A 21,515-nucleotide genomic window follows, 5' to 3' on the forward strand; every position below is an offset into this window, starting at 1 on the left:
ATGCAGCATACTGCAGTAAAGTTGAACACCGCCGGTACCAAATCTCAGTACAAGTCGATCCTGCCACCTGAAGACATGCCAATTCTGGACAGTCTGGGTCAACTCTGGACAAGTAGCGACTGCACACTAGGCAATTGACATCTTCCCGAACAGTATCCCCCCATTTTGGTCTAGGTGATGGTCCTTGTTAACATCTTTAGATGCTAAAATATATTTTTTTGTACATTCCCAAAATGCCAAAAGTCCTAAGCTTTCTGTTCATGTGCACCAGACCATACTTTCTTAATATGCATTAAGATATTAATCTATTTTTTGATTTAAAGCTTTCGTGACTGCAGTAATTCATATTCTTAGTTTTTTCGGTAAAGTCACGTTGAAGGGAAACAACAAAATAATAAAATATATATAAAACAATAAAAAATTCTCACGACGTTTCGACCATAACTCAAACGGTCATCTTCAGGTGTGTTGGTTTGCATAAATGTATTTTTAAACGGCGCATTTATTTATTTATAATAAAAAAACGTTAGCGCCACGCGCAACGATTTGGCAGTTTATTTAGGACTAATCCATCTATATTCTGAAAAGAGGAGGGGGGAGACGAATTTTTTTTATAATGTATGCTGTCTGAAAGCCACTGTAAGCGTGAACAATCAATTAAGACCTGAAATGGTTTATCAAATCTTTCCAATGATTGCTAAGATAGAATCCATCTTCTCGGTTGAAATTGTCTCTGTGCTTGTATATGTGGATAGCCTCATGAACGAATCTCTCATGGAAGCCAGATGGCTTACAAAGAACCTCTGTCTTGGAAAAGTCAATGGCATGTGAGCCTACTGAATTAGAACAATGATCTGCCACGGCCGAGGTGTTGGTCCTACCGTGTTTAAGGTCTGCTTTGTGTTCACGAATGCGGTCCGAGACATGGCGTTTGGTTTCTCCAATGTAACTACTACCACAGAGGCAACTTAGTTTGTAGACACCAGGGTATGTCCGGAATCACATCTTTTACAGACGGAACCAGATCACGGATTTTATGTAATGTGTTGAAACGGACCTGAATCTTGTGTTTATTCAAGATTTTGGAGATCTTTTTTGTGATCCCCGCAATGAATGTCCCCCAATGGAGATGGAGCGATGAAATCAGCCCGCGTGCAGGTGTGGATTATTAACATCGCAGAACCGTGAGAGATAACAGTGGCTTGCGAGAGGCATTCATCTGGAAGTAGGATTGGCCAATGGCTTGATTTATTAATACATTCATTTGTAGCCGTATCAGCTGAGAGAATATCACTTTTGAAAATGAGAAAACAATGTGTCGGTTCAGGAAAGTGACTACTTTATAAAAAAAAGGATCACGCCGCACAACTGGGATGCAAGCATCATTGCTCATACGGCGGATGGTATTGACGATTTACGTAATCCTCCTCTTGCGCTCAACAGGATCATGATTGCAAGGACAAAAATAATTGTTTTCAAAGAATGGTTTAGCGAAAATAAATTATGTCAATAAATACCTTGAAAGTGGTTCCACGGTTCTTTTGAGTCTGTGGGTAGCCCTGCTTTGTTGGAAATTCGGGGTAAAACTGCTCTTTTTGTACAAAATATGGATTTAAAAAAGCTAATGTAAGCATTAAAACTTGTTTTATGGACAAAATGTAGTGAAATACTATGTATATATCTAAGATGTTCTATTCAATTTGACATAATTGCTGTAGGATTCTCAGAAAAAGTGAACATTGTGAAAGAATTGACAACTGGTCAGCCTGAGAACCATTGGCCGAGAAGTGTATGGAATGCGTTTGTGAATGTCGAATAGAATATTTAACTTCAAACCAAACGTACCACAGTTATGTCAACACAAATATATCACTTTACTTCAAGTAATGATTTGTGAATCATTAGGGTCCCATTTTGGTGGAAGGGAAAAGTGTACAAGACGGTGGTGAGGCCGGTGCTGTTGTATGGGCCGAGTGCTGGGGCACAAGAAATAGGGAGGACCAAGCTATGGCAGTCACAGAGATGAGGATGTTGCGGTGGATGTTGGGTTTGACAAGGACAGGGTGAGAAATGAAGAAGTGAGAGGAAGACTCAAGGTGGTAGAAATCACAGAGAAGATGAGAGAGAGAAGCCTCTGGGTGTGACAACAGGAAAACTACGTGGGTCAGAAGGTGGTAAGTGATGCAAGTGGAAGGACAGAGATCAAGAGGAAGGCAGAAGAAGAGGGGGGGGTGGGTGATGTGGTGCGATCGGACACGGTGGTAGCCCGAGGACCGGTGAGAGAGATGGCGCAGGACAGGGCAGTGTGGAGACAGGGCAGCGTGGAGACAGGGCAGAGTGGAGACAGGGCAGCGTGGAGACAGGGAGAGAGTGGAGACAGGGAGAGTGTGGAGACAGGGTGGCGTGGAGACAGGGCAGTGTGGAGACAGGGAGAGTGTGGAGACAGGGCAGAGTGGAGACAGGGAGAGTGTGGAGACAGGGCGGCGTGGAGACAGGGCAGTGTGGAGACAGGGAGAGTGTGGAGACTGGGAGAGTGTGGAGACAGGGCAGCTTGGAGACAGGGAGAGTGTGGAGACAGGGCGGCGTGGAGACAGGGCAGAGTGGAGACAGGGCAGTGTGAAGGTTGGCAAGGACAGCGGAATACTCCACATCAGTGGGACAAACGCGTGGAAGGAGAATTATTTGTGAACCACCAGCGCTACCATCTGACTCACAGTAGCTGGGCAAGCACAGTTCAGCAATCTGATTTCTGAATGGTTGTTGTCATGTAAATGGGCTATGGTAGGACACGTCGCAATAAGGGATAATGGTCAATGGTTAAGAACAGTGACGACGTGAGTACGTACACGAGGGAGATGGAGCGATGAAATTAGCTCACGCGAAGCTGCTGGGTGGATTGTTACATCTCTCGACTGCAGGCGATGGCAGAGACTCCGGAAGGTCTTTATCCAGCAGTGGATTGACCATGGCTGATGATAGACAACCATTAATGATGTGGGAGCGGGGAAAAAATGTCACACTGACATTTCACACATTTATTGGCAAGCATTTTCTAAAAGTACCCAGCAGAGCTTATCTGCAATGTTACGATCATAATTTGAATCTGTACATGACAAGACAATCAATCGCAAAGTAAAACTGACAAGCGTTTGAACATGGTGTACACCTTTGCGTGTTGCCAAATCTAAATGGTAGGACGCCAAACCACTTTTAAAACAGAAGAGTTCACGCAGACATGCATAATACAAAACAAACCTTTTACAGTGCCAAAAAGCAAATTAAACTACTTTTTTACATTATTCGCATACTTGTAGATGTCTATAGTAGTAGTCTATGAACTGTATGTTGAACTTCTTTCGCACCGTACGTAGCCAACCGTGCTAATTGGAGGTACGGAGGAAAGGCCAACTAAGCACACAAATAAATAATAAATACACGGACACCAATATACCGCAGACTTACATTATCTGTGTGTATACCATCAGTGTGATAGTTGGCAGACAAAGAACCTCACGCATTTGTTATTACCAAGGCAATTCCACTTCAGAATAAGGAACAATCACGTTTCGGCTTATATAGTTTATGCAATTTTAATTTCTCTTGAGAACGGTCACACGAGCGTGGATGTTATGCACAGGCGAGACGTCACGTCACAATGAGTTGGTGACATAGCCGACTGCAACTGCTAAAACGTTACGAGTTTATGAAGCACACGTTTGTAATTAAAACTTTTTTGTTATAAAGTTAGACACATTTTCCCACGTTTTAAGTAAACAATAAGGCGCGTGTTAACAAACATACGTGTTCATCACTGCTAATTGTAAGCATGGCTGAGCGTTGATTATGAGACTATCACGTGTTTCTGTTTCAGAGCTTCAACGTCATTGGGGACAAGACAATTGGATGTACTCAAAGATCTCCGGACCGGGGTTGGATCGATAGCTAGCAAAGACGACCCAGAGCTGTTGAGTGCAATGCATGTTTTCATAGAGAACAATAATAATACAAATTAACGTGGTTTTAATTTAATAAAGTCCACTACAAGTGTATCCCTGCTGTAAAAAGCTAGGCAGAGCCCATCTGTATCAAGTTGAATACTCATATCGTGTTAACTTCCCATAGGTCAACTGATGACCTCAGTTTGACACGTAGGCTTTCGTGACCAATATTATTCATGAAAAAGGGTTTGTTTGGATTAGATCGTGTAGATGTGTCGTTAACCCCCCACCACCCGACACAGCTAATTAGTAAGGTTTGTCACGTATACAAAACGTGCCAATATTAGTTACTAAAGCGAAACGTCGTACTCAAATTGTAAATTGATGACTTCCTGTTGACCAGTGGAACCAATTTATTGACTGCAAACGGATGAAGCGTTGGGATTTGAGCTCAGAAACTTTATTGTAAACTGCATGATTTAAAAATATACAAGGTGGGTTTTATTGCTACAATTGCCAATGTTGTGAGCACATTGATCATGAATCTCAGAGTGTAGTATCTTGGTAGTAAGGCTTATAAGAAAAAATAGGACCTTGTGAGTGCAAGTTAATGTTCTGAAATATCAAAAATAATGACATGACGGTTGGTATGCAGAAAATTACATTTGTAGATATATGTCTAACCCAATGATAATCTACAAACCAACAGGTCTTTAAGACCCTTCAGGTTATTAAAATACTTGAATCAAACAATGTTTAACAATTAACATTGACTTTTAATCTTCCAACGTCTTGACATGTCGATTGAAACCCACGCGTTATTACGTTGTACATTTTAAGTGTTAACATTTTTACGAAAAACGAAATTGGAACGTGTCAAAAATCTATTTCGCTCATGAATGTTGATTTTCATTGAGACAGTAATTGTTTCGTAAGTATAACTGCAGGACAATTTAACACGAACATGTCTGCTACAACAAAGGTGAATATATTTGTGGGCAATAACACACCAAGTAAAATAAAACAAAAGATAATACAGCATAAAAAATGTAGAAATACTAAAAGTTTTTTTTTTTATGAATAGAGTTAGTAGTTATTAAAGTGTTACATAGGCGATTGCACCAGTGCAGGCTGGAGTGAGATATGTGGTTTAAGGTGGTATTGTGAAGAACAGTGTTATGGCAACTCAAAACACTGGACACACGTTCAAGTTTTATATGAATTACGAAAAATACAAATGTACTATCGGACATAAAACTCGTCCATTCAACCTGGTACAATATTTACAGACATATCTAGCAGTCTTTCACAGCACAATAACGTACCCAGCAACCCTAATTGAATTGTATTTCATGTCTCACCGTTTCTAACACAGTATTGTGGTAACACCTATTTGAATGGTCAAACAATGGCCTATGGTGAAATGATCCAACAGATCACTTGGCATGCGATCATACCAGCCTCCACCTCCCCCCATATCTGACTTGAGGCTGTCCCCTTAATTCCACGTTCCAAAAGCTTGCCTTGTCGATCTACTCTACCCCAATCCTGCACGCCCCAACCACGACAGGCCTCGGTCTTCATGATTAATTCTACAATCCTTTCCTACTGCACTGTGTCTCCAGCAGTCTTTGCACTTAATTTTACTTTGTTAAGTTTTGCTGACGTTAGTGTGAGTCTTTTTCTCACCCATTGTATTCAATGTTACAAACACCCAAGCATGCCGTAGGGTGAGTAAGAAACGCCGATGATAATTTGCACCTGCGAGAGATTATCATGGCCAATACTGTTGTCACAATACCTCACTATTGCGTCCGTTTTTTATACTCGATCCTTCAGCTCTTCCTGTTACATACTGTCAATCCACTGCTGGATGAAGGCCTCCCTATACATGTTGGTTCAAGGGATTTATTTCGTTACCACACTTCAGTAAAAATTGGACAAGGGAGGCTTCGGACCAGTCCAAACATCACTCACCACCGATGTCAGCCGTGGTAGGGAAGCAACCGTTGGACACCAGAATCACAGTGCAATGCACACATCAGCACCGTATGCCATATGCCCTCCATCCCTCCACCACATCGTCCCATCTGTCAATCTTTTGCAAGCAAAATAATTAATGTTAAACAACCAAAAAAACCCAATATTTACCCATACAGGGTTCAGCCTAATTTCGTGCAGCTAATTTCGAATCTAATTTATATTTTCAAAAAAAAATAAAAAAATTAAGGCAGGGAAAAAAACCGATCTTGTTGGAACTCCTAGTCAATGCAGCCTCACATCAAAACAGGACAATGCTGTGGGAGAAGACAGTGGATAACTACCAACACTGAACGACCTTCTAGTCAACGCAGAAACACTCGCAGTCAACACAGAAGTACTTGCAGGCAATATAGAAGCACTTCCAAGGCTAAACGGTGAACTCACTAAAAGCTTCATCCCTTAGATTTGGGACCAGCCAAGCAACATGAAAACCACATTTAGACAATGTTGTTTTTGTATGGTCAATTATAACCAGGCTGAGACCATACATTCTTTGTGATTGAGAATCTGGTTTAATCTTGGACAGCCAACTCAGTCCATGGGCCAGAGCAGAACTTGGTGCCAGCTAAGATAGCAAAATTTAGTCTTAACGATGTATGCATATACATGGATAATGGGATTAAATTATATGACAGCTCACTCATTTCGAATGGTTACCACAGAATGCACTGCTAATGACCAAAAAGAAATTGGAACCGCTAAAGTAGCTATGCCACCTCGGGTGGTACCGACAGGTCAACGACTGTGTCTCATCTGAGCTCATGAACTGGGATTAAGACACAGGACCTCATGATCAGTGGCTAAATACTCTGTGAAGGACATTGTCTCAGAGAAGCAATTTCTTTCATCTTTGTTATTTTTACACTGCTTCAGTTATGCTTGTTTTGATCTGATAGATGTACACGAATTCAATGAAATATACATGATACACTTAATCTTAATCTAAACATCACACTAAGAAAGATTAAGGACCTTTAATTATAACCAGCTAAAAAATCCATGACGATCCGGAGTCTTTTTTTTACAAGGCAGCCCTGACCAGGTTTATAAATAAAGTATTTATGTCTGCAGACTACAGGTAAATTGACACTGAAATCACATCATATACAAACGACTACTGATCATGTTTTGTGCAAGACAAACGCAAGTTGATTTTGATCTTTGTGTACCTTTCAGTAGACTCGACTTTCCGTGCCACAGACGATATCCTGATGACAGAGGACTAATACATTCAGAGTGTTTTATATAATGGTTAATGCACACCTCCAAAGCCAGCTGATTAATTGCAGCATATCCGCAACAATGTTAGCATCGATGTAAAGAAATTAATAAATAAAATATCATAGCATTCAACAAATGACAGAATATTTGAAAGACTTCGCTCTTTTCAGTCAATTGCCTCGGGCAAGCTAGACTTAGAAAAAACTTAGTCAAATAAGCAATAATAATAAATACCCATTCACAATGTTTTTGGTTTTCATCCTGTTACGAAAGTTCAAGAAGCACGATGGAGGTGCTTCCTTTTTGTAACGTTATATATCTTATAAAACATGCACTTCGCATAGGACAATACATCCAAAGATATTTGTTCCCATACAAAATGTGTTTTTTTTTGTTTTGTTTTAATCTTCCCCCTTGTTATTGCACACAATGCAGTGCTTCGTGTTCTGGCACTCATAACTGGAGCGACGTCTCGTGGCAGGGCGTGCTGTGGCGATACTTCATGATCAGCACAGCGGTTTGGTGCCACCAGTAAAACATGAATACCACCAGGATGTGCCAGCACTGATGGCTGGAACCCACAAAATTCACATGGCCTGCAACACACACACAAATGCACGCATTCAATAAATTGATAGCATTCATGACGAACACTGACATTCTGTAATTAACTGAAACTTTAAGTAAATTTAAAATGCTGAATGTAAAAAGATATCCAAGGCATCAATGGCTTCCTGGGCACATGCATAGCCATGCCATATATACCGGAGCATTAGATTGTTATCTGAATAATCTAGCATGCATGTACATATACAGCCCTGTGTCAATCCACTGCTGGATGAGGGGTTCTCTCTGCCATGTAGGGTCATAGGGATTATTTGACCGTACTTCACTGGTAACTAATGACTGCACCGAAAAATCAGAATGTAAAAACTTGGCTCTGCACTTAATTTGGCAAAAATTCCAGCTCTGAGAATTTAAAATATCATGTGATGATATTTCTCGTAAGTGGGAAAGTGGGTGGGTTAGTGCCCCCTATCGTTTGGACCAGAGATCACTTTAAGGGATTTCAGCGGTAGTTCTGTGATATCCACTTCCATGGTCATTCTCTGCCACGAAGGGATGCACTGTTCTGCGAGATATCTGAACGGATACTAATCTAATAGCAACATTAGACGTAAAATTTCCACAAAAGTTTAGGAAATATAAAAAGAATATGTCAAGAAATTAAAGATATAAGCAAAGAGATCACCGTACCAGGAAAGTATCTCTCTGGAACCTTGCCAACATAGAAGACAAATGCAACGCCGGCAAGCAGGTACATGATCATCACTCGGGGTGAGAAGTCCTGAGCAAATAAAGAGAAATCAAGATTTAGATACATGTTTCTTTAAAACAAGTGTTTTTTTATATATACATACAAAAAATGTACATAATGCAGGAAATCTGAACGTGAACCACAACCCCAAAGAGATTAGATGGGTTTGGGCTTCACAAATCCACGTTATCCACAAACCCCTTCTTGATTATATGTTAATCACCACCAAATTACATAATGATTAAAAGATAGCTTCAAATTTTAAGAATTTCATGCTTTTTTACCGTTTGCGAGCACTATTTCAAAGACTCTTTTTAAATGTAATAAAAAAGTAGAAATGAAAAAGTATAACTGTGGTCTGTTTTGCATTACAATTACAGGATCAATGTTCGCTGAAATTACAATCATTGTTATCGCAAATTATATAACTAAAATTGTAGATTATCCCAGGTCTTATAAAGTGGATTGAGGTTGCAATGCTTCTTTTAAATTGTAATGAAGTGAGTATAGACCCTTGGAATGCTCGCATCACTCGTACTTGTATATGGCATCTGTGTCATACAAAAAGTACGAGTAATCATACTACTCTTAAAAATAATCTATGCATTGGGTATCCTGGCTGGCTGCTGACTGGGATCCTCTGCACCCCAACAATAAACTGTACTGTTAGTGGCTGCAGGGCATTGCCATCCAAACTAACTGGGTAACTGGCGAAATGGGATGTCCATGTAACAAATCGACATTGCACTGAAACAGCCAAAGAAGTCCAGAAGACATACAATATAGATAGCGACCCCAAAAAGGTGGGCGTAATGAGTACAGAAGACTAACACGGTTCAATTAAAAAATTGCTCTAACAAATCGAAAAAACGTGTGCTCCTATTCACGTAATTCTTTTTGGCTAGAATATTATTTAAAGCCAAGAGAACATAACAAAACAACACCTAACGACACATATCTTCTTGGCATTTTATTAAGTAAAAAAGCAGATTATTGTTCGTGCTCCAAGAATGGGATTGTGAGAAGAGGATGAAAATTACAGCCGTCTCTCATTTTCCATTGCGGAGCAATGGAGTTCTCTACCAGTAAACTTAAAAAAAGATTTTTCGATTTAAAGCTTTCGTGACTGCAGGGATTCATATTCCTGGTTCTTTCGGTAAAGTCACGTAGAAGGGAAATAATAAAATAATACAAGTAAAACAATTAAATTCTCACGACGTTTCGATTGCAACACAAGCAATCATCATCAGGTGTGAAAACCACAGCAAGAAAATTTGAAAGTGGCGTTTTTTTCTTAACGTTCGCACCACGGAGAGCAACTGGCGGTTGTTCAGACGGACGAGTCCATCTAAGATATAACCGATATCAACAATACTTTTTGCGACTGCCCGATTAAGTCTCGGCACTTGCCTTTGCGTTTCTGGGTGGGCGTGTGCTTGACATCATACGTTTGTCAAATTCACGTGGCTCAGGACGCGTAACCCTTTATTTGCGAAATATTTCGTCCACCCCACCTGCACAATAGTGGTGGTGGGTCCTCCGTTGAGCACGATCCAGTGCACGGTGGGGATGACCCCGTACAGAGAGACGCAGGAGAGGATAACCAGGCGCGTGGTATACCACTGTGGCGAAAAGTACTGCGGATGGATGTGGGCAAAGAAGACCAGCAGCATGACGGCCAGCACCGTCACCAGGTACACCTGCCTCCAGTACTGCAAAGACAAAGACAAAATCCCCCCCGTGTAGCCCTAACAGACTGTTGGGGCGAGTTAGCGAGCACCTATGAAGGCCAACACTGTGGCACACGATGGGGTGGGTGGCCAGCACCACGGCCGACCGTCTTCGTCTCCCCAGTGGCAATGTTTACACACCGCACCAGGTACTCGGTTGAGGCTGGGTCGACCAAGGGGAGGCCCAGGACCGGTTCAGATAATCGTCACTGGTGTTGGCCGTGAGCGGGAATCGAACTGGGGCTGCCGGGTTCGTAGCGCAGCGCGCTAGCAGCTGCACTACCGCTGCCCCACCAGAACTGCACGTGGGAAATGACACCCATGTCAAGGCTTCAAAGGAAATGACACTGTTTAGATCAATGTTGTAAAAAGTGTCTGCTATTCATTTGTGGTTTATATAATTTTTGTCGTGAAGGATTTTCTCATTTACAGATTTTAGTGAATATATTTTTTATGGCAGCATAATTTGTAAAGATTGTATCTCAAAATTCAATACAATTTGTTAACAGGCAGAGGTAGTGCAAACTGATTACAGACAAAAATGCAGCCAGTACCGGCAAAAATACTTGCCCAAGCACTGTGGTCCTAAATTGGGATGTTGAGCCAACTCAATTTGAGTGATGGTTAGTGGAGTAATGCAGAGCAGGATTATCAGACTATTAACAATATTGATGAGAAAAACAAACTACGAAGAATATATGTGGCTGAACCAGAATTGGTTCTTATTTTCATAAAAATTTTAAAATAAGTAAAATCTGATTTTACATGAAACTGCTGTATTTTGTGCACAAGGGGATAACAAAACATTACAAAAAAACAACATAAAAACTAAATTTAGACGTAGATATTTATATATTATTTAAGCTTCAAGAACCCAATGAGATAAAGTTTTTTTTAGAGGCGTTCAGCCTAAGCTCGGGTTGGCAATGGCTATCATATGGGGTGAACCATCGTTGCATGTGACTACAGTGGAAATTACCTCTTCACAGTAAAAGGCATAGAATACTCCTGGTATGTAACATCCCAGCAATCCAACAGATATCCCAGCGTAGTCCAGCGCCAGCCAGCGCCGACTTGTCTTCTCAGAGCGGTGGCAGCAGAAGAGGTGGTAACCGGTAGAGCACAGCATGCACACCTAGCGACATGATGGACAGGCACGGTCACAATTACTGCTGAGTGATTCCTGCAAGAATTATATTTGAATCCCACAATTCCACCATGGGAAGAAGGAACAGTGAGTGCTTCTATATTTATGACTTCCGTAATAAGTTCTCCATGTACTTGAATAAGTTTCTAATAGGTTTAATAAATATTCTTAGTTCTTTCGGTAAAGAACTAAGAATATGAATTACTGCAGTCATGAAAGCTTTAAATCAAAGGTTTAATAAAGTTGCAAGTAATCAAATATGCTTGGTCCTGAAGCCTGTTCTAAATAACAATCGGTGAAAATAATGACCGGGGCTTGAATGTCACTCCTACATTTACGAAATGTTATTTATATAGCAGCCTTTACAAATGTCATAATGCCTTGAATAATTTAGTCAACCCTCTCATCAACATTTCACAATTGTCCTTATAATAATTCAGTGAAAATTGCTGGATTTACCACTATAAATCCATTTGTTTGGATGGAGACCCAGCAACCGCCAACGGAATGAATGTGGACTCTACGGACGATTCTTCGGGTGTTAAAAGAATGGCACTCATTTGAATGGCGAATTTTCAATCAAATGAATGGTATTCTTTGCCACCATAAGGATCATCCAATATAACTCTATTTATCTGTTTGGAGATGCAGAAATCATTACTGAAATGAATGTGCATCATATGGATGATTGGTAGGTCGTCCATTGACTGCAAATAATTACTGTTATTCATTATTATACTTTATGACAAAGCATAATACAAATTATTTTTGCAGGAAAAATAAGCAATATATGTAAGGGCATTCAACTCAATTGATTACCTACATAATTCCACACCTACATAATATAAGTCCGAAAAACAATAATTCACCAGTTCACTTGCATCATGAAACAGGATGTGGGTACTTGCTAACCTGGAAGCAGAAGAGGAAGATTGTGTAGATGATGTAATCGTCGTGTGACGCTTGAGCGGCTGGCAGCATCACCAGGGTGTCGTAGACACCAAGGAAGAAGAAGAGTAAGAATCCAAAGAGGTGGCTCCAGATATTCACAGTCTCATTGGACACAATGAACAGGCTGCAGGAGAACGTTTAGAAAAGGTTAATGCAGCGGTGGCCAATGTACCAGGTACTGCTCTCAATTTTGGTGGATCTCAATGGGCTTCACGATCCACCAGAAAGTTATGACCCTTATTTAACCCTCTAATATACTATAGACATAAAGTACTATCACTATCTATTGGTCGAAGTTTTTTTATGCATGAAATCTTTCTTTCCTGGATTTTTTATTTTCTATCAGCTCTAACGAAACTTGGTGTGTGTTTTTTCTGATTTATCTTGAGATCCACAAAACGCAATTTGCGATCAACATATTGGCCACTGCTAGCCCAGTGGTGGTGGCTTTGCATGCCTGTAATCCAGCACTGCAGACGGTGTGAAACTCCCTTGCTGTGGGCGTCAAAGTGCCATACCCTGGCTTGCAAGGAGAAGGCAGTAACAGCAAGTGGACGAATCGCCATCATTTTCCATCTGTATGGGGATAGTGTTGCCCCCTTCGCATGCGGAGTTTCTTCGGCTGCTCTGGTTTCCTCCCACGCACATAAACACTCACTAATTGCCTGAAAACATCTTGAAATAAAAACCCTCTATATGGCAGGACCCTTCTGAAAAATGGTCCTATCATTCAGTGTGGCTTTCCTCCGTAAATAAGTAATCAGGGTTAACGCAGGACCAAAACTATATAGTGATTATAGAGTTTCTTATTATGGATGGGCGACCACCACGCATAAAACAACTTTTATGTCCTACTTGTGGGACTGTGTTGAGCTGCAGTAGGCAGGACAGATAAATGTGAACACTGTACTTCGATGCCCTCACATCCATGCTCAATACATTTACCAACCTGCACTGATGAGTGCAGTGAAATGAGGCATTGGTGTGGAGGGGCCCTCATCCAACAGTGAATTGCTGGCTGTAACTGTACACGATTAACATCCCTAGGATCATGATGTACTTCCCCACATGTAATACCCTGGACTGACTAAAAACACACAACGCTGTTCACGCAACGGCACCTTTTGAGGCAGAGGCGAGAGGGTAGGTAAGCTCGATATCCGTCCGTGATGTACGGGTTTCCTTTCAGGAAACAAGGAACCTGCTCATAGGTGTACAGGCGGATTCCACGTGGAGACAGCACTGGCCAGTAGCTGTACCCCCCCTCCATGTAGTTTACAGGCTTCAGTAGTTTGTGTGACATGGTGGCCAATGTGGTCTGTTTATAAAATAGGCAAACAAAAAATAATTGTATAGGTTAGATGACAGGTTTAGAGGCGTTACAAGAATTACTTGGCATCAAACTTGAATGAAACTTGAGTTTGTGTCCCACGTTGCACACAACCTAGACAACGCAGGCATATAAGCATGCTCGCGCAAGTGAGCAGCAGTACAGTCGTTTGTAACCTCTGGTACAGAGGCACGACGAAGATTATTACGTGCAAGGTCAAGAGGTCTGGAAAATTGCCTGACGAGGCTGGTTGTAATCACGAGCAAAACGTCACAGTCAAATTTTAAATGTTGTGGGTTTACTATCCAACACACAGGTGTGCTGTAGCAGTAACTAATTGGCACGTTTTGTTGACGTGACAAACATTACTAATTGGCTGCGTCGGGTGGTGGCGGGTTAACGAAACATTTATATTTACGTGATCTAACCCCCAAAAAAACCTTTTTGTTTAACACGCCTGCACATGTTTGCAAAGTGCCAATGGGTTGACAAATGTAACAGAATAGACGCTGTATTTGCATACCATCACTGCCCTGCTCCTTGGTTTCAATTGGCGAATTTTACTGGGAACCCATGAGATTTTGATAGTGGGCTGTGAGGAATTCTCAGTCTCTAAGGGCAAGTGGCACGTAACCAAGCATGTTTGGTCTGAGAGCCTGGCCTAAATACAAATCAGTGAAAATTATGACGAGGGCTTGGGCGTAACTCCTATATTTATCAAGTTATTTATACAGCAACCTCAAGAAATGTCGCGGTTTCTTGACTAATATAGTCAACCACTCCGATCAATGTGTTACAATTGTCCAGATAATATTTTTAAAAAGCAAATTAAGCAAGAAGATGTTGTATATTTGGTCGCACAACAATATGATGTATCATACATGCAACATCCTAGCCGCATTGCCACAAGCAGACAGGGTCGCAGTGTCACAAGCGGGCAAAAAGTGGCACAAACACGAAGTTTAGACTGTTACAAACTGCAATTTCACAATCTGACACAGTAACAGAGTGACACAACAACTGACACAGTGACAGAGTGACACAACAATCTGACACAGTGACAGAGTGACGCAACAATCTGACACAGTGACAGAGTGACGCAACAATCTGACACAGTGACAGAGTGACACAACAATCTGACACAGTGACATACAGTGACACAACAATCTGACACAGTGACATAGAGTGACACAACAATCTGACACAGTGACATAGAGTGACACAATCTGACACAGTGACAGAGCGACACAACAACTGACACAGTGACACAACTGACACAGTGACAGAGTGACACAACAATCTGACACAGTGACATAGAGTGACACAACAATCTGACACAGTGACAGAGTGACACAACAACTGACACAGTGACAGAGTGACACAACAACTGACACAGTGACATATAGTGACACAACAACTGACACAGTGACAGAGTGACACAACAATCTGACACAGTGACACAACAACTGACACAGTGACATAGAGTGACACAACTGACACAGTGCCATGGAGTGACACACCAACTGACACAGTGAAAGAGTGACACAACAACTGACAGTGACAGAGTGACACAACAATCTGACACAGTGACACAACTGACACAGTGACATAGTGACACAACTGACACAGTGACAGAGTGACACAACTGACACAGTGACAGAGTGACACAACAACTGACACAGTGACACAACAACTGACACAGTGACATAGAGTGACACAACAATCTGACACAGTGACAGAGTGACACAACAACTGACACAGTGATAGAGTGACACAACAACTGACACAGTGATAGAGTGACACAACAATCTGACACAGTGACAGTGACACAACAACTGACACAGTGACAGAGTGACACAACAATCTGACACAGTGACAGAGTGATACAACAATCTGACACAGTGACATAGAGTGACACAACAACTGACACAGTGACAGAGTGACACAACTGACACAGTGGCAGAGTGACACAACAACTGACACAGTGACATAGAGTGACACAACAACTGACACAGTGACAGAGTGACACAACAACTGACACAGTGACAGAGTGACACAACAATCTGACAGTGACAGAGTGACACAACTGACACAGTAACAGAGTGACACAACTGACACAGTGACAGAGTGACACAATAACTGACACAGTGACAGAGTGACACAACAATCTGACACAGAGTGACACAACAATCTGACACAGAGTGACACAACAACTGACACAGTGACACAGTGACACAACAATCTGACACAGTGACAGAGTGACACAACAACCGCCGCCATTCACCACTAAGTGGCGGTGACGTCACCACGGCGCTGGTGCCAGGCTATGTGCACGTTAAGGCCACGTGACACAAGCAGGCAATGTCACAATCACAGTGTTATCTACACATCATCACAAGTAGACAAAGACCTTCCACATAGCCTAAGCAGACTGTTGTGGCAAGTGCTTGTAGCGACCACCAATGAGGGCCGACACGGCACACGACTGGGTGGGTAGGTAGCACCACGCCCGACCGCCTTTGTCTCTCTAATGGCGATGTTTACACACCCCACCAGGTACTCATTTGAGGCGTAGTCGACCTAGGGGAGCCCCAGGACCGGTTCAGATAATCGTCACTGTCGGTACCTTGAGCGGGAATCGAACTCGGCGGGCCAAGTTTGTAGTGCAGCGCGCTAACCGTTGCACTACCGCTCCCCATCACGAGTGGTAGACACGGAGTGTCACAAGCACAGCAAGCAATGTCAGTGACACACACACAGTGTCAGTGACACAATCACAGTGTCAGTGACACACACAATCACAGTGTCAGTGACACACACAATGTCACCAGCTGACACTGTCACAGTGTCAGTGACACAATCTCAGTGTCGGTGACTCAGTGTCACAGTGACATACACAGGTTTACAGTGTCAGTGACACAATCACAGTGTCAGTGACACACACAATTTCACCAGCTTACACTGTCACATGCAGTCGGTGTCACAATCACAGTGTCAGTGACACAATCACAGTGTCAGTGACACAATCTCAGTGTCAGTGACACACACAATCAGTGTCAGTGACACACACAATGTCACCAGCTGACACTGTCACAAGCAGTCAGTGTCACAATCTCAGTGTCGGTGACTCAGTGTCACAGTGACATACACAGGTTTACAGTGTCAGTAACACAATCACAGTGTCAGTGACACAGTGATATAGTGTCGTAGTGACATACACAGGTTTAAAGTGTCACAGTGACACACACAAAGTGTCACAGTGACACACACAAAGTGTCACAGTGACACACACAAAGTGTCACAATGACACACACACACAGTGACACACACACAAAGTGTCACAGTGACACACACACAAAGTTACACAGTGACAACAACAACCGCCATTCGCCACTAAGTGGCGGTGACGTCACCACGACGCTTGTGCCAAGCTATGTGCACCCTGAGGCCACGTGAAGAGTCGAACGCCCGCTGGCAGGAGGTCACGGGGCAGACCCAGGTGCCACGGGTCGACTGACTGAGATCACTGGCTGATGCACCACCTGTGCCCCCTACTGTGCCAACCTGCTGTGCTTTAGCCACCCGGCGCTCCGCTCATTGTTCTGAGCGTCGCTCCTCCGCCCTCCGTTGTTGTTGGAGGGCGACTACCTCCAACTGCCCAGTAGCATCCTTCACGAGCCTCCTCCACAGAAGCCGATCTTGACACCGCTGGTACCATTCATCGGCAAGTCCACTCAGCTCCACGTCCTCCTGTACCACATCACTCCATCTCTTCTCTAGCCCGTGCCGCGCCCGCTTAGCCCCCTCGATCCGGCCGAACAAAAGCTGTTTCGGCATGCGGTGGCTGGGCATGCGGGCTACATGACCCAGCCATCGCAGCCTGCCTGCCGGAGGAGCTCACCGATGGGACCTTGCCCAGATCTTTCAAGGATTTTTGAGCTCCTCACACAATCCAGTCTGGTTAAACCCAGGATGGATCGTAGGCAGGCCAGCCTAAATGTTTCTAACTGGCGAAGATGTTCCATTAGGGGGGTCCCCGTTTTGCAAGCGTAGAGAAGGGAGGGAATGACCGTGGCCGAGAAGACCTGAAGCTTAGTGCGGAGCGACAGACCAGGTAGCTTCCACACAGCGTTACGCAACCGATGAAAAGATATTGCCGCTCGACTGATTCGGAGTGAGACCTCTGCTGTTAAACTGGAGCCAGTCATAAGCACACTGCCCAGGTATGGGAAACTCTCCACTCTCTCCACAACTGCCCCATCACCGACTGGGAGTTGTGGGGGTGGAGTGTCCGATGGTACAAAATACCCAGGCAGGTGCTTAGTTTTGGTTGGGCTGATGGTAAGGCCCCACCTCTTAGTGGCACGCTCCAGTCTCAGCAGCAGCGTCTCCAACTCCTCCTCCGAATGTGCAGCTATTACCAAATCATCAGCATACATAACGTGGGTGAGCAATAGGGAGCCATCCCTTGACCGCACCCGGGTGTCGATCAGCCTCCCATTATATCTGTACCATATGGAGATTCCCCCGGTACAGCTATTGAAGGCTTCACGAACTACGTGGTCAAAATAGATGTTAAGTAATGTGGGAGCCAGAGGACATCCCTGTCGCACCCCAAGGTTAACAGGGAATGGCTCTGACTCCCGGCCACGTAGTTTTACCCGGGCCCACTCACCATCATGAAGGTCCTTAATGATCGTGAGCAGAGGGTCAGGTACTCCAAAAGCACGAAGAACAACCCAGAGCCCATGCCTACTGATGGTATCATAGGCCTTGACTAGGTCAATAAAGCAGAGATGTAGGTCTTGTTGGAATTCCCTACACCTCTGTTGTAGCAGACGGACAGAAAATATGGCATCTGTGCAGGACCGCCCTTTCCTGAAACCGCACTGGGGCTCCGCAAGCCTCTCCTCAGCGTGCCTGGCAAGGCGATGTTGAAAAATCCTTGTCAGGACCTTTCCCGGTACACTGAGGAGTGAGATGCCCCTGTAGTTGTTACAGTCTGTGCGGTCCCCCTTCTTAAAGAGGGGGACCACCAGGGCATCCTTCCAATCTTGCGGAACCCATCCAGCAGCCCAGACCATTGTTATGATGTCATATAGGGCAGTCTGTGCACAAACGCCACCCTCCCTCAGCATTTCGCTTGGGAGATCATCTCTGCCCGCTGCCTTTCCTGGTCTCAGACTCCGGATCGCCTTCAGTACTTCCTCAACAGATGGCACCTCAGCCAGCCACTCACAGGGGGTGACTTCTTCCAATATTTGAGGCACCGCAGCCTCAGCAGGGTCATCCTCACTTTGTCCCACGATGTTTTCCTGGCTGAGGGATTTTCCCTCCTCCAGGACCTCACAGAAATGCTCAGCAAATCTGCAAACCTGTTCCTGGGGGTCGGAGATTGGATCACCGTTTTTTCCCCTAATGATGGTAATAGGTGTGGTGCTGCAGGTTACTTTTTTGATGGAGTTAAATAGAGATTTGTGATCACGGGCCACTGAGGCAGACTCCATCTCCTCAGCAACCCGCGACCACCACCCATCCTTGCAGCGCCTCACGGCTCTCCGAACCTCTGAGCGAAGGCTGCGGTAAGCCTCCTCATTCTCTGACGTGGGATTCTCTAGCCGATGACAGTGGGCCTGTCGCTTTTTCTCAACCATCCTGAACACCTCCTCTGTCAGCCAGGGTCTCTGGGGAGGTCTGGACCGCGTACCCAAAGCAGCCATTGCAGCTGCATGAGTCACAGTCCTAAACCTCGCCCATTTACCCTCGACATCAGGAGGAGTCGGGGACGATGCCTATCCCAGCCGCAAGCAATGATGAAATTCTCGCTTGCAACTTTCATCAGATAACTGAGACCAGGCCACTTTAGGTCGGAATGGGGTCCTGGGTGTACACCCACCACCGGAGTGGAAGAATGGCAGGCGCATCTTACAGATGACTAGTCGATGGTCAGAGGGCAGATCAGCTCCACGGTAGGTCCTGGTGTCAAGGACATAGGCTCGCATCCGCTGGTCCGTCACTATGTAGTCCAGCAGATGTTCTTGCTTGGACCCGGCATGCATCCATGATGTTGTGTGGATGCGCCGATGCCGGAACAGCGTGTTGGTAATTACAAGCCCATGGGCTGCACAAAAATCTAGCAGCCTCCTACCGTTGTTATTGAGCTGATCTGGCCCATGCCCTCCAATCACTCCAGACCAGGTGCCAGTATCATGACCAACTCGGGGATTAAAGTCACCCAACATGATGACTCTATCCCGAGGGGCCACTTTAGCCAGCACCTGTGACACACACACAGAGTGACACACACACAGTGACACACACAGAGTGACACACACACACAGAGTGACACACACACACAGAGTGACACACACACACAGAGTGACACACACACACAGAGTGACACACACACAGAGTGACACACACAGTGACACAGAGTGACACACACAGAGTGACACACACACAGAGTGACACAAAGATAAAGACAAAAATCCCCCGTATAGCCTTAACAGACTGTAGGGGCAAGTGCTGTTAGCGAGCACCTATGAAGGCCGGAACGGTACACGAGGGTGTGGGTGGCCAGCACCACGCACGACCGCCTTTGTCTCCCCAGTGGCAATGTTTTTATCCACTGCACTAGGTACTCATTCGAGGCTGAGTCGACCTAGGGGAGGCCCGGGACCGGTTCAGATAATCGTCACTGGTGTTGGCCGTGAGCGGGAATCGAACCCGGGTCGCCAGGTTCATAGCGCAGCGCGCTAACCGCTACACTATCGCTCCACACAGAGTGACACACACACAGAGTGACACACACACAGTGTGACACACAGTGACACACACACAGTGACACACACAGAGTGACACACACACACAGTGACACACACACAGAGTGACACACACACAGTGACACACACACACAGTGTGACACACAGTGACACACACACAGAGTGACACACACACACAGAGTGACACACACACAGTGACACACACACAGTGTGACACACAGTGACACACACACAGTGACACACACACAGTGACACACACAGAGTGACACACACAAAGTGACACGCTCGACAGTGCTCACTGTGGTTCGCGTGCTCCGAGCTACAGTGGGGGGGCGGGCAATGGGAGTGACGTCACCGCCGCCGCGTCACGTGTCGGAGGAGCCGGTTGGCGCCGCTGGCATCCGTGAGGAGCACGGCGCAGCGCGCGGGCTCCCCCGTCTCCTCCGCCCGTCAGCGAGCGCGTCTCGCGGGCCCCTCACCTCTTCCTCACCTCTTCCTCACCTTTTCCTCACCTCTCGTACCCTCTTCACCCGCTGGGACGACGACAAACGCGCGCCCGGGACCTTTCGTGTCCACCCCTCCGCCCCCTTAACCGGGCCAAGGCACGTCACGTGGGGGACGGCGTGACGTCATCCAGCGTTGCGCCTCTGGCGTCTTAGGGCGTGACGTATTCGCAAGTTTCGGGCCCCATTCACCGACGAGCGTGACGTCATCGTACACGGTTTCTACAAGTGCCGACTATTGCTTAGGGGGTCCATAAATGACGTCACGCGATTTTGGACGATTTTTTTACCCCCCCCCCTCGCCACGCGGCGTCACAAAAAGTCAGACCCCCCTCAAATATGACGTCACAAAGCTCTGCCCCCCCCCAACCATATTTTCATTTTGAAAATAAAACATTCTTGAAATCCCTTTAAACTATTGTCATTGTGCGTATTTAATGTGGCGCTGCACTCTGATGTTGTAGGAGAAAACACGTATGAAAAAGGAGGCGTTGGAAAGATTAAATTTAGCATAAAATTCACTTGAAAATATTCAACGTCTAACTAAAACTG

At 44.7% G+C, this 21,515-nt stretch overlaps 1 protein-coding gene across 8 annotated transcripts; it reads right to left on the reverse strand.

Annotated features, from left to right (window-relative positions):
- Nucleotides 1–3,001: 3,001 nt before the first annotated feature.
- Nucleotides 3,002–21,093, reverse strand: PAQR3 (progestin and adipoQ receptor family member 3). 8 transcript variants are annotated; one of them, XM_076073215.1, is made up of 7 exons: nt 20,973–21,093; nt 13,470–13,666; nt 12,310–12,472; nt 11,230–11,385; nt 10,035–10,232; nt 8,460–8,550; nt 3,002–7,798 (listed from the first exon to the last, which is right to left on the reverse strand). In XM_076073215.1, the coding sequence occupies exons 2-7, from the start codon at nt 13,649–13,651 to the stop codon at nt 7,656–7,658; spliced, it is 933 nt and encodes a 310-aa protein (XP_075929330.1). In that variant the 5' UTR covers nt 13,652–13,666; nt 20,973–21,093; the 3' UTR covers nt 3,002–7,655. The 8 variants fall into 8 exon arrangements, with proteins under 8 accessions (XP_075929330.1, XP_032824942.1, XP_032824941.1 ...); XM_032969051.2 differs by having other exon boundaries at nt 10,035–10,157; nt 20,962–21,093; XM_032969050.2 differs by having other exon boundaries at nt 20,962–21,093.
- Between the last annotated feature and the right edge of the window lie 422 nt (nt 21,094–21,515).

Source organism: Petromyzon marinus, chromosome 41 (genome assembly GCF_048934315.1).
Source record: "Petromyzon marinus isolate PM22_M1 ecotype Great Lakes invasive population chromosome 41, UKy_Petmar_22M1.pri1.0, whole genome shotgun sequence".
Taxonomy (NCBI): domain Eukaryota; kingdom Metazoa; phylum Chordata; class Hyperoartia; order Petromyzontiformes; family Petromyzontidae; genus Petromyzon; species Petromyzon marinus.